General features: G+C 48.1%; 1 protein-coding gene across 1 annotated transcript in view; it reads right to left on the bottom strand.

Moving 5' to 3' along the window:
* The window catches only part of ESCO1 (establishment of sister chromatid cohesion N-acetyltransferase 1), a 272,848-nt gene that overhangs the window by 167,818 nt on the left and 90,988 nt on the right, over positions 1-14,042 (bottom strand). Inside the window, exon 2 of the mRNA XM_078687434.1 lies at positions 8,368-10,787. Within this exon, the coding sequence (XP_078543560.1) occupies positions 8,368-10,785 (2,418 nt within the window). The 5' untranslated portion in view covers positions 10,786-10,787. The remainder of the gene's footprint in view (positions 1-8,367; positions 10,788-14,042) is intronic.

Raw genomic sequence — 14,042 nt, 5'->3', positions numbered from 1 at the left:
AGGGAGGAGAGAGGGAGGAGAGAGAGAGAGAGAGGGAGAGAGAGAGAAAAGAAAGAGGAGAGAGAGAGAGAAAAGAGAAGGAGTAGTTTCTGTCCTGTAACTCCAGTTCTGTAGTAGGGGTATCTCTGGTATAGTCATAATCTAGTGAATAGTCCCGCCCATGTGCGTGGACCCCGGAGGAATCAAAAATAATCTCTTAAAGTGTCGAAAAATGCAGACCTGCACAGACACTTAAGAGAGAATTAAAGACAGATAATGCAGCCTATACAACAGGCTACACTGTCCAGTACTTCAACTAGAAATTCCGCCAAAAACAATCCACAAAACAGCAAAGCCTGTTCAGATTTCCCTTGCTTCAGCAGCAAAAACCCTCTAGAATGATAGAGAGGAGGACCTGGACAGACAAGCCCCACAGGCTGCCATTATGTGGCTCAGAACAGGATACTGTGCCTTTAAGAGAACTTTCCAGAACTTCACAGTATCCCAGAATGCACTGCAGGTCCCTTTTACTTTCAGTTCTTTTTGAAGGCATAACACGCCAGACCTGTAGCATTCCTTACATGAAAACCTCTCTCTCTCTCTCTCTCTCCACCGGGGAGGCGGGCGGGCGCTTATGACTATAACAGAGATACCCCTACTACAGAACTGGAGTTACAGGACAGAAACTACTCCTTCTGTAGTAGGGGATCTCTGTGTATAGTCATAATCTAGTGAATAGAATGGCAAGCCCATCCCCACACCAAAGCGGCGGTGGAGAAACGAGAAATAACACCACTATTGTGCGAACAGATTTCGCAGCGAAGCCTGCCCAACCAGAGCGTCTGCCCTGGCATCAGTGTCCATGCAGTAATGCTTAGCAAAGGTATGGACCGACTTCCAAGTGGCCGCCTTGCAGATTTCTGCAATGGGAACATTACGAAGCAAAGCCGTCGTGGCAGCTTTGCCCCTGGTGGAATGAGCCTTAGGTTTGCCCCCTAAGGTCTTATTAGCCTTTTGGTAACACAAGTGTATGCAGGACACATTCCACCTCGAGATGGACTGCTTAGAGGTAGCAAGACCCATCCTGACTGATCCATAATTGATAAACAATTGGTCCGACCTACGAATATCTTTGGTTTTATCCAGATAAAATTTCAACACCCTCCTAACATCCAGGGAATGTAAAGACCTTTCCGCTGGAGATAAAGGATTCTGAAAAAACGTAGGCAAAGTTATAGTCTGGTTAACATGAAAATCAGAAATAACCTTGGGAAGAAATTTAGGGTGAGTACGCATAACAACCTTAGCAGCATGAAATACAGTATAAGGTTCTTGGCAACACAACGCCTGAATTTCACTCACCCTGCGGGCCGATGTAATGGCCACGAGGAACGCCGCCTTCCAGGACCGGTGCTGCAATGAAGCCTTATGAATAGGTTCAAAAGGCTCCTTCATCAATCTGGACAGCACCACATTCAATTCCCATGAAGGCGAAGGAAGCCGGACAGGAGGGAACACTTTCTTCAAGCCTTCCAAAAAGTCTTTGATCACAGGGATCTGGAAGAAGGAAGTCTGTGAAGGGCATTTCCTGTAGGCAGTAAATGCAGCCAGATGAACCTTAATGGAATGGACATTAAGGCCAGACTGCGACAGATGTAGAAGAAATGAAAGGATGACATCTTCCTTACATGTCGTCGGGTCATAGTTCTTGGACTTGCACCAGATGCAAAACCTCTTCCACTTGTAAGCATAAGAAGTCCTAGTGGAAGGTCGCTTAGCCTCCTTCAGTATGTCCATGCAATCTTCTGGGAGATTAAGATGGCCATATTGCACTATCTCAGGAGCCATGCCGCCAAACTCAAAGATGAGAGGTTGGGGTGCAACATCTGCCCCCCGAACTTCGTGAGAAGGTCCGGCCTGCACGGCAGCTTCAAGTGAGGAAGGAGAGACCGGTGAAGCAGGTCCGTGAACCACCACTGTCTGGGCCATTCCGGGGCAATCAGTATCATCCACGCCCTGGACTGGGACAGCTTGATGAGAACCGTCGGAATCAGGGGAATGGGTGGAAAAGCGTACAGAAAGCTGTTCGACCAGTTGATCCATAACGCATTCCCCAGCGTCCCCGGCTGGTAGTACCTGGAGGCGAAGTCTCGGCATTTGCTGTTTTCTGCGGTGGCGAACAGATCTACGTCTGGAGTTCCCCACCTTGCGAAGACTTCTCCTAGTACTTTGTCGTTTATGACCCATTCGTGGTTTTCCTGAATCAGTCTGCTCAGTGCGTCTGCCTGAACATTCTGCACACCTGGCAGATGGGTAGCCGTTATCGTCAGTCCTCGAGCCAGAAGCCAGTGCCAGATCGCCTGCGCCTCCTGCGACAGGGTGCGTGATCTCCAGCCCCCCTGCTTGTTGAGGTAATACATCGTGGTCGTATTGTCCGTCTGTACAAGCAGAGAGTTGGTCTGGAAGGACGGGTAAAAGGCCTTCAGTGCCAAGTGAACAGCTCTGAGTTCCAGGAAATTGATGTGGTACGTGGACTCCGTCTGGGACGACGTCCCTTAAATCTGTAAGTCTCCGGAGTGCGCTCCCCAGCCCTGGAGAGAAGCATCCGTCACGATAGTCTGAGTGGGAATGTCCTTGTGGAAGGGAACCCCTCTGAGGAGATTCTCCGCTGAACACCACCACTTCAGAGACTGAAGAGCATGCAGAGACAGTCGTATCTTGTCGTCCCAAGATCCTCTCCTCTGATCCCACTGATCCTCCAAGCACTCCTGCAACGGTCTCATGTGCAGCCGCGCATGTGGCGTTAGGAAGATACAAGAGGCCATCGATCCCAGTAGAGAAGACACCGTCCTCACCGTTGTAGATGGTGTGGTCATAAGAGCCTGAGCCTTCCGAAGGAGAGATAATCGTCGCTCCTCCGAAGGAGACACGCTTGCTGACATCGTATTGATGGTGGCTCCCAAGTACTGAATGCACTGGACCGGAGTCGGGACAGACTTGGACATGTTGATGTGCAACCCCAGCTTGTTCAAGAGAACGCACGTCTTCTGGAAGTGTGCTTGAGCTTCCGAGAAGGAGGAGGGCTTGATCAACCAATCGTCCAGGTACGGGTAGACAAACACCTTGTTCTTCCGCAGGTGTGCTGCTACCACTGCCATGCACTTCGAGAAAGTTCTGGGCGCAGACTTCAGCCCGAATGGCAGTACTGTGTACTGATAGTGATTGGTGCCGACTTGAAATCGCAGGAACTTCCTGTGTTTGCGTGCAATGGGCACATGGAAGTACGCATCCTGTAGGTCTATTGCACATAGCCAGTCTCCCTGTTGCAACTGAGGATAAATCTGATGCAACGACAGCATGCGAAACTTTTCTCTGCGAATCCACTTGTTTGCCTGTCGCAAGTCCAGAATGGGCCTGAACTCGTTCTGGTCATTCTTGCGAACCAGAAAGAACCGGGAGTACAGACCTCTTCCTCTTTGAGACAGAGGTACGTCTTCTATCGCCCTTTTCCTTAACAGGATATCGGCCTCCGCCTGGAGCTCGCGCAGTTGATACTGCGAGCTGACCGGAGGAATTGATGGAGGCGGGCTGGTGAACCGAAGACTGTATCCATTGCAAACAATATTCAGCACCCACTTGTTACAAGTCCAACACACATTTTTACATTTTTACTTGTCCTGAGTAATTTTTCTCCACTCTGCCAGAAAAAATTGAACGCTTCCCCCACCGGAGCGGGTAACGGATGAAGGGGAAGTAACCGCTCAGGGTCGAGACCCGGCCGGGCCTTTGTTCGTTGTAGAGGACTGTTGTCCACCTCTACCCTTCTGGCGCTTCTGGAAGGGTCTCCGGAACTGCTGCTGTTGCTGCTGTCCCGAAGACTGCCCTCGTCCTCTTCCCTGCGCACCGAACCGCCTCTGGAACGGTCGGTATGGCTTCTTTTCTTTGGGCTTCTCCAAGCCCACAGCCGTCAGGGTCTCTGCCTCCGCCTTCATGCGGGCCATCTCATCATCGGCATGCTTTCCGAAGAGTGTTTCTCCGGAAAAAGGCAGATTAGCCACTCGCTGCTGGGCCTCCGGCTTGAGGGACGGGAGCCTGAGCCAAGCATGACGTCGCTGGTTGATCCCATGACAGTAACCTTGGGCCGCCAAGAGAGAGATATCCGCAGCCGCGCTGATGACCTGGTTTGAAACCAGCATCCCTTCCTTAAGTATCTCTAGGAAGTCCTCCCTCTTGTCTCGTGGCAGAAGTTCCGTGAACTGTTGCAGGGAGTCCCACAGGGCACGGTCGTACCGCCCCAGCAACGCCGAATCGCTGGAGGCTTTCATGGTCGTGGAAGCATTCCCACACGCCTTCCTTCCAGCCGAGTCAATCCAACGGCTTTCCTTATCAGGCGGCACTGTGGAGGACGGGGAGGTAGAGTGTAACTTCCTGGCAGCCGTCACTATAACGGAATCGGGTACTGAATCCATCCGCAGGAACGCCGGGTCCGAATCCGGGGCCCTGTACTTCTTCAGAAGCCGTGAGGGAGCGGCCTTCACCACCGCTGGCATAAGGAACAGCTCCTCCGCAGGTTCCACCAAACCTGGCACTAATGGCAGCAGAGGGCGAGACAAATGTTTTTTGTGAAGTGTCTCAAATATCACGGACGTCGTAGGTGTAGGAGCCGTCACCGTGATGCCCAACTTTGTAGCCCCCTTCAGGAGAACCTCCTGGAACGTGCGGATGTCTTCCACCGGAGACACTCTTGTCCCCGGGGAATCCGACAAGGTCGGTGAATAGGATCTTGTCCTGGAGGAGTCCGTGCGGGACCTGGATCCCCGCCTCCTATGGCGATGTCTAGATCTAGTCGAAGATCTGTGGCGACTCCTCGATCTTCCTCTCCGTCCGGAGCGTGATCGCGACTTCCTAGGCCTCGGACGATCCGCCGGTTCCACCGGAGCGGGCGTCTTAAGTTTGACTGGGGCCTGCGGCTTAGGAGTCCCTTTGGGAGGGGTCGGAAGCCTGGGTAAGGAGACCGACCTCGGAGGAACCGGGGGCGGCCTTTCTGGTACCGGAGGTTGAGGTATGGTCTGCGGAAGCGGAGGCAAAGGAGGAGGGGTAGGAGCCCTCGGAGGGAGACCCCTCGGCTATGGAGTATACACCTCGGAGTAAACCGAGCCCGGTGATCCGCCTTCTCCAGCCTGGGACGTTGGCGAGCCTCCCATGGCATCAGGCCTCTTTTCCCGCCTCTTCGACGACGAAGAACGGTGACCAGACGGCGAGCGTCGGCCCCTCGACGTCGAGCGTCTCTTCCTCGGCGTCGACCGTCTTCTACGCCTCGACGGCGACCTCATCCGCCTCGACGGCGACCTCGTCCGCCTCGACGGCGACCTCGTCCGCCTCGACGGCGGTCCACTCCTCGACGACGAGGTTCCCCTAGACGACGATCTTCTCCTCTTCGCCGACGGCGAACGGCGGTGTCGCTTCGACGGCGAGCACCGACGCCGGGCCCTTCGACGTCGATCACTCGACGTCGAGTCCGACGAGGAGGACGACGAAATCGTCACAGGAGACTTCGACGGCGGTCTGTGCAATTCCCTCGACGTCGAGCATTGACGCCGCTTCGACCCAGAGCCCTGGGGAGACGGGGAACAGACTGCAGTCATCCCTCTCGACGTCGTGGTCGGCGCAATCGACCCAGACGGAGAATGGGGACGCTTGCTGGTCTTCCTGCCCCTGGGGAGCCCCCCAGAGGCCTCAGCACGGGCAGAAGAAGCCCCTCCAGACCCACCTTGCGCCTTCAGCCTTCTGTCCTCGAGGCCCTGAAGCCTGATCTTCTGTCTTTCCTTCAGGGTCCTGCCAGAGAAGCCCTGACAAATCACACACTCCTCTGGGACATGGGAAGAGGGAAGGTAGAGGATACACACCTCATGGGGATCTGATTTGGCCATCTTCCTGGAGCACTCTGGGCATTTGTCAAATAATGCAGGCATATTTGACATCAAAAAGGAGAAAAAAACAAGAAGAACAGCACTAAAGTACTTTAGAAGCACTAAATATCGAAATAATAGTGAAAAATCACCAAGAAACCCTTGAAAAGGGAGAGCTCAATGCTCCAGGGTCCTGCTTGCAGGAGCCGGAAAAAAGAACTGAAAGTAAAAGGGACCTGTAGTGCATTCTGGGATACTGTGAAGTTCTGGAAAGTTCTTTTAAAGGCACAGTATCCTGTTCTGAGCCACATAATGGCAGCCTATGGGGCTTGTCTGTCCCGGTCCTCCTCTCTATCATTCTAGAGGGTTTTTGCTGCTGAAGCAAGGGAACTCTGTACAGGCTTTGCTGTTTTGTGGATTTTCTTTGGTGGAATTTCTAGTTGAAGTACTGGACAGTGTAGCCTGTTTTATAGGCTGCATTATCTGTCTTTAATCACTCTGATTCAGTTTCTTCCCCGCGCCAGGACAGTCTCGACTAACGGAGCGCGTTATAAATCAATATATAACATAACATATATATAACATAACATAATTCTCTCTTAAGTGTCTGTGCAGGTCTGCATTTTTCGACACTTTAAGAGATTATTTTTGATTGCTCCGGGGTCCACGCACATGGGCGGGACTATTCACTAGATTATGACTATACACAGAGATCCCCTACTACAGAAAGAGGCAACATTCCCTCGGCACACACGGCCCTTGGTCATGCATAACAAGTAATACTCAGCCTTTGACTGTGCACAGAGTGGGTTGGCCGCAAGGCCAACCACCCAAATGCATTAACCCACCATAGACACTCACGTTCCCCACCCCCCCTTTAAAAAAAAAATAGTTTGTTGATCCCGTGGGACTCTTGCAGGAGCAGGGGGTGCAACAAGAGTCCTACTGGATTGCAGCAACCACAAAGTCCAGGTGGTCAGGGCACCCCTACACTGCCGTATCCATAGTCTTTTTTAATACTCAGGACACTGAAACCCCATTATTTGCATAACAAGCATTAATAAATCTTCACATGGTCTTCCCTCAGTAACTAACGTGCTTGAATCCTAGAAGACAGATGCATCAGTTATGTCAACAGAGTCCAAAAGACTTAAACCACCAATAGTGGAACCTGAAAGAGTAGAGATGGAATTTGAATGAAGGACAGCTGCCTCAAACTGCACCCCGGCAAAACCAATTTCCTCATCCTGGGTACCATTTCCTCAGCCTGGGACGACTCCTGGTGGCCCGAAAGCGACAAACAAACAAACACACACACACACAAAACCCCCACACACCTCCCCCGCATCATCCTCGACTCCTCACTCTCAAAAAACTGCCAAATCAATGCGGTCTCATCCTCCTGCGTCCATATGCTCCACCTGCTTCGGAAGATTTTCAAGTGGATCCCCACAGAGTCAAGGAGAATGGTCACTCGGGTGCTCATCAGCAGCATGCTCGGCAATGCACTCTAAACTGGTGCCACCCAAAAACTCTAAAACATGTTGCAGAGCATCCAGAACGCCTCCGCCAAACTTATCCTGGACATCCCCCCACCACAGCCGCATCTCTGGTCACATGAGACCTTCACTGGCTCTTGATCAACAAAAGATTCACTTTCAAGCTCCTCACACATGCCTACAAAGCCCTCCACAACACAGGACCTGCATACCTCAACCAGCGGCTCGCCTTCTACACACCCACCGAACATCTCCGCTTCGCCCGACTAGCCCTGGCCACTATCCCACAGATCCACAAGACATCGGCCGGAGGAAGATCATTCTCCTATCTCACTGCGAAGACATGAACTCTCTACCTCTCAGGCAATCACCTTCACTGCCTCAATTCAGGAAGGACCTCAAGACCTGGCTCTTCGACTGAAATGCAGAACCCACTCACCCCAAACACTTTGAGACCATAATGGGTGATTAGCCGCGCTCTGCAAGAACCCGGATTGATTGATTGAATATGGTACACTTAACTTTACCTTTTTAGTACTATCTTCACAGGGAAAATTACAAAACAATGTCCAAGAGGAAAAGTACCTCCTTGTACAACCAATGAAATCTGGTGGTGTTCCATTTGCATCCAACCTTGGGAGGATATTCACTCCACCATTGCTTAAGAATATATTTTGGATTGTTCCTAGGATGGACCAGACCTTGAACAAGGTTTCTGAACATTCCCTGCCTAAAAGGTTTGTTTTGTTGAAAGCACTTTGGATAGCCACCCTTGCCAACACTGCTGTTCACCGTCCATATCCCTAATCTTACCATGCCGGCAGATTTTCAATGGTCCCAAATACAATTCATACAGGCAAAAATCCTCCTAGCTTGATAGAGAGACTCATAATGTGTATTATTCAATTCAAAAGGGCTTTTTATATATGCAGAGAAAAGAAATGTGAACATGTCTTCTACAACAAAATAAATAAAATTACCTCATCCAACGCCGGTTCCAGCATGCCATTTTCCATAGCTCTTTTCGAAGGTACAAAATGTACCTCGTTTGTTCCAAGTGCATCCAAACAATTCCCTTGCTGCGTGATCAGATTACGATAGAGACTTGTCACTGGTAAATGAGCTGTAGACTGCAGTACTTCTTTGGACGTATTCCCCTTTACGAAGACCATGTCTAACCTGGATGAATTTTCAGTTTGGTTCCCCTTCTTGAGTGGTGTCACAAGTAAACGGTCTGTAAATAACGGAGTTATGTCTGTAGTCCTTGCCTGGATTTCTTTTGAAGGAAATGATGCATTCCTTTTCACAAACTCCAGATTTGGGAGTGCAGACGGATTGAGTACCGTATTTCGGATCACGTGATTGTTCTTCCATGGTTTCAGTTCCTTCGATTTAGAGTTTTTCATAATGGGGCTCAAGTTCCCGTTCAGTCTATTCTTTACAGGCAGTGTTTTCTTGCTGGGGAAAAAGCACTTAGTCGGGGTACTCTGCGTCACCTCTTCTCCCGACAGATTTTGGATTTCTGCTTCGACCTGCGGAACCAAATTATCAGGCGGCTTTGTAGCCTCCACTTCACATGGAACATCAGGAACTTCTTTTCTCACTTCCACTGTATCAGACTCAATTTCGTCAGCAATTTCTCCACAGAGCTCAAGGATGCTAATGCGTTTCGCCTTGGGATCAGTCTCAGGGTGGCTAGCAGCCTCTGGGACAGCTTCCTGCAGTTTTGAAGCTTTGTTGTTCTTCAACTTGCGCTTCACCTTAGGACCATCAAGTTTCTTGAGGGCCTCTTTGTCCTTAACTTTCTTCTCCTTTGGCTTCTTCAAAGTTGTACCCTTCTCCTTTGGCGTCTTCAAAGTTGTACCCTTCTCCTTTGGCGTCTTCAAAGTTGTACCCTTCTCCTTTGGCGTCTTCAAAGTTGTACCCTTCTCCTTTGGCGTCTTCAAAGTTGCACCCTTCTCCTTTCTCGGTTTACGACAAGGAGCTGGTACCAGAGGCTGCTGTACTGTCTTTTCTGCCTCTAGATTAAGACTCTTCTCTGGGGACACTGTAGCCTTCGGTAACTCCTTAGAAGGACTACTGCCATCAGCTAGTTTACGATTAACTTTGGAAACATTCTCCTTGAGCTTGGTTTCCTTCAGGCCTTCGGGTGTTTTGCTTTTTTGCTTTGTGCCATTGACTTCCACTTTAGGTTGAAGACTAGATGGCTTGGTTTTGCCTTTTTGTTCAGTTTTTTTCTTCAGTGCACAACGTTTGCTCATTGGCGCTTTGCGCAGCTGATCATTTGTGGGTGCGTTGTTTTGCCTACTTTTAGAACCCTTCCTTTCCTTTGGGCCTCTCTTCTGCAAGGACTTGAGTGGCACCTCGGAAACCTGCTGCTGGCGCTGGGACTTCCTTCCCTGAAGGTCATTGTGCCCGCTGGTTTGTTTAGATCCAGGATCAGCTCTTGCTGCCTTCTTCTCTTGCGCCCGTTTCTTAGCCGCCTTTGCTTTTGAATGCACTTTTAGATTTCTGTGGGCGGTACTACGACTAGTTACGTCGACAGGCCTGACATTACTGCGCTTGCCAGTTCCGGGTCGAATGCTATTTTCGTCGGAATGCAGTTCTGTCTCTTCCTGGGTGGCATTCCGGCCTAGCAGAGGGCTCGTCGCATTACCCTCGAGTGTTTTTTGTGGTTCCCCTGCATTCAGTTCACAAATGTTCTTTGAAGCAGCAGGTGTGGAACTTTTCACAGTTTCAGCAGCAGACAAGGAGACCTTTGACCTCGAGTCACGTGTCACAGTAGTATTCTCTAAGTGGATGATCCTCAGCGGCGCTTTATTGAACGGTTTTGTAGATTTCTGCACAGAAGGCCTAGCACTCTTAACACTGGAGGGGTCGGGTAGAACCTTTCTTCCACTTGCCCCCGATTTTAACCGAGATGAAGTATTGCTTTTAACAGGAGTTCTCTCTGTGGAAACGGCTCTGGGTGGAGACTCTGTGATCTGGGGAAGACTATTTCTGGAAGACTTGGAAACTATGCTTTGGCACCGTAGAGACACTTGCCTGACAGTTTTAGAAGACAATAACTCCGTTGATTTTAGAACCGTTTTCTTTAACTGCACCTTGTCCACAGCCTTACTTTTGACTGACTTTTGCTTCAGCTTTAGCGCATTTGCTTTTGGTTGTTCAGCATTATTACGGAGTGTTTTCTTTGATAACCGACTTGGTTGTGGAGAAGCTTTCCGCGCCTTGTTTCTTTTCTCCACGCTCTTGTTCACCTTAGATTTATATCGAAAAGATTTATCGGTGGAGGCTGTCTTTTTCTCAGCTGTCGCAGAAGACTTCTTATTTTCAACCAGCTTCCGCCTCTTTGTCGCAGGATCAACGGAAGTAGATTTCCTCTTCTTTGCTGCCATTCCTGTTAACAGAAATTAGGAGATATTGATAAACAAAACGTAAATTGCTCCTATAACATGTTGCAGCTAAGCACAAGGATCTCAAAAGTCTCCCAGGTCAACTAGCAAATCCAATTGTAAATGCGGTACGTACCACCCTTACAAGAATTGATCCTGGGTTACTTAGGTCTGTCCAGGCAAAATATATACATAAATATATGCTAGGCCCCCTAACTTCACTGAACTATATATATATATATATATATATATATATATATATATATATATATATATATATATATATATATATATATATATATATATATATATATATATATATATCTAATGTCCATAATGCTATATACAATATTGATTCCAGAATTTCAAACTGTGAATAGCAAATTCATACAAAAAAGGAAGAAGTGTGGTCTTGCAGTCGACTTGCTTACTTGGAACCTGGAGAATGGAATACGAAGTCAGTATCTCCCTTAAAAAAAAGCTAAATGAGTGATTCTGGGGAAATCAGTCTCCATCAGCTTCAAACTTAAAAAATGCAAACACACTGAAAAAAACATTTTACCTGTGTATTCTAGTGCATTCCCAATTGCAACAAGTATTAGCAAAGCCAATTTGTCTGGCGTTGGCTAAATGCCTTTTGGCTTTGCCAATGCTTCTTTTGGTTTGGTCATGATTTTCGCAAACCTGAATTGTCAGGGAAGCTGCTGGGCTTTCACCAATCTAATTAAATGGCTAAAAGCAAGTTATTTCGGGTGTTAAAAAAAACAACAACAAAAAACAGTGCTATAAAAATCCCTAGCTCTCGAGGGAACAACTTTGTGTGTAGATGTGCCCCTTGTGATAGGGAAGAATGCTGATCCGAAAGTGAAATTAGCCAATGGCAAAAGTGGACTAGCACACTGACCTGCAGTAGGCGGAAAAAAATGTGAATGACACAATAACAGATCCAAAGTTGAAGAGGGGTGACTGAAAGCCCTTATATACATATTATAAATTTGACTTTAATAAAATCAAAAGGTCTTGGCTAATGCCAGACTTGAGAATTCTCTTATACCCCCCCCCCCCCCCCTTCATATCCTAGTTTATGTGAGCTGGCCCAACTGGACCCTAAGCACAGTACTGTTTTTTTATTTTTATATAGGATCTTATGTTTGAAATGATCCAGCTACAAATCAAAACGTAAAGCTCTCTGCTGTTTAAATACTTTTAACAACATTGGATAAAGGATAAATTGATCTTGATAAATGTATTCTCACTCGAATACCATTTCCAATATTTTCTTTAGCTCTGAAAGGATTTGGGCAACTATGAAACCCAATACACGTGCCCGGCTTCTTACAGTCTATAAAATAAATTGCATTTATTCCAAAATCATGAGCTACATACATAATGCCACACAAAGCAGATCAGCAATGAAGTCAACTACACATCTGAAGGTGCATGGACAAAAATGTCAATTTTCCCTGATCATACTAAGAGTAGGTTTTGAATCCTGAAATTAGAACAGTCTCATTTTTATAGAACAGTTACAATATACACATTAAGACAGTGCTTAATTTGTGAAAAAAATAAGTACCAGGGCCATCGTCAGGAGGCCTCTGCAGCTTGCACTACCCATTGCCAATGCCAGAGTTGCCAATGACAGTACCTACAGAACTACTAAGCAGCACACTGCTACAAGTGTTACCAGTTCGACTAAAGTACAATATTCAATTGGGGAGAAGTTGTATTCTTCCACAGGAAAAAGTGCTTCCGCTACAAGCAGCTGTGATTATTTTGTGTATTTATTCAGCTGCTTGAGCCAGCAGCCGTATGGCTGCCTGAGCTTGAATATTTATGGGAACACACATTGTAATGCCGTTACATTCTTAGTTAACTAGATAATTTACAGTGTTTGTTTTACTCTTGCAGCGGCTCAGATGGGAGGAGGGCAGTCATGAGGGATGTATTGCAGTCCTCTTCTTCCATCATTAACTTTAGACTTCAGAGTGCAGTTTTGTATTTGAGCGAGGTATGGGATGACCAGGGTTACACTAATCTACATGGATTTTTAGGTCTGGCTTGACTGTATGCCTTTTGTAATAAATAAAAAAAGAGCGTTCAGAGTCCTACTAAGAAAGGGGTTTAGGCAGCATGCGTGTTCGTTTCCCACGGTACAGGATTTGATTGGAAACGTTCGAGTGCTTTCACTAGAAAGACTCCTAGTATTGCACTTTTTGTCTTGTTCAAAGATTATACTTGATACAGCACGACAGAGTAGGTTATGGTAGTAAAGCAATGATTACAGGGTGTCGTGTCTCTCTGCTTAGGTACGACAGGAGTCAGGTGAGAGATTCATGCAGTTCTTTATTGTTGGTGTGCTGCGATGACCACACGTCCAGTCGTCTGCCCTGCTCCTCATGCTCTGCCCTTCCCCACTCCCTTGACCGGCAGCGCACCAACAATAAAGAACTGCATGAATCTCTCACCGGACTCCTGTCGTACCCAAGCAGAGACACGAAAACAGGCGACAAGGTCGTGAGGAAAGAGACGACGAGTGTATCCAGGTGCCCCAGGAGTAAAGAAATAAGGAGCCAGGAGCCCACCCTGGGCCGAGTGAGGGAGCGAAGAAACAGCGTGGGAGCCCACCCTGGCCGTAGCAGAGAGCCACCGCCGCCGTAGCAGAGAGCCAGTAAGAAGTCCAGATCTGCCCGATAAGAAAGTCCGCGCACGAGAATCCTAAAGGAAATCTCGCACAAGATCTCGCGCGAGGACAGCGGCCATCTTTAAGTCAGGCTGAGGCTCAAAAAGACCCGGGATCTCGCAAGACTTAGGCGGACATCTTTGAATCAGGCAAAAACAGCCAATAAGGAGAGCGAGAGGCCCGGCTCCATCTTAAAGTCAGGAAATACAAGAAAAAGAAAAAGTGCGTAAAAGACGAAATAAAGTAAAATAAGAAGATGAAAGCTGAGCAAAAGACGAAATAAAGAGACATAATAAAGATAGAAAAGAATAAAGAAAACAAAGCCAGCGTTAGTGCCATCCACTGTTGACGTATTCACTTTGGGGTTGAAAAAACCTGTGATCAACATGGGGAAGTTCACAGAGACACTGATATACAAAGACCGATCAAGCAAGGAAGACATACATGTACTGAGGGGTGACATTCCAGCACCATGTCTACTGAGCAACGTCACGGCGCAGGTGATGGGCCTCCTCGCTATGACATACCACATGTCAGAGAAGAACATCCTGCAAGACTATCCAGGAATTCTACATGG

The sequence above is a fragment of the Lissotriton helveticus genome, chromosome 4_1 (assembly GCF_964261635.1).
Source record: "Lissotriton helveticus chromosome 4_1, aLisHel1.1, whole genome shotgun sequence".
NCBI lineage: Eukaryota > Metazoa > Chordata > Amphibia > Caudata > Salamandridae > Lissotriton > Lissotriton helveticus.
This window is presented reverse-complemented; position numbering and strand designations above follow the sequence as displayed.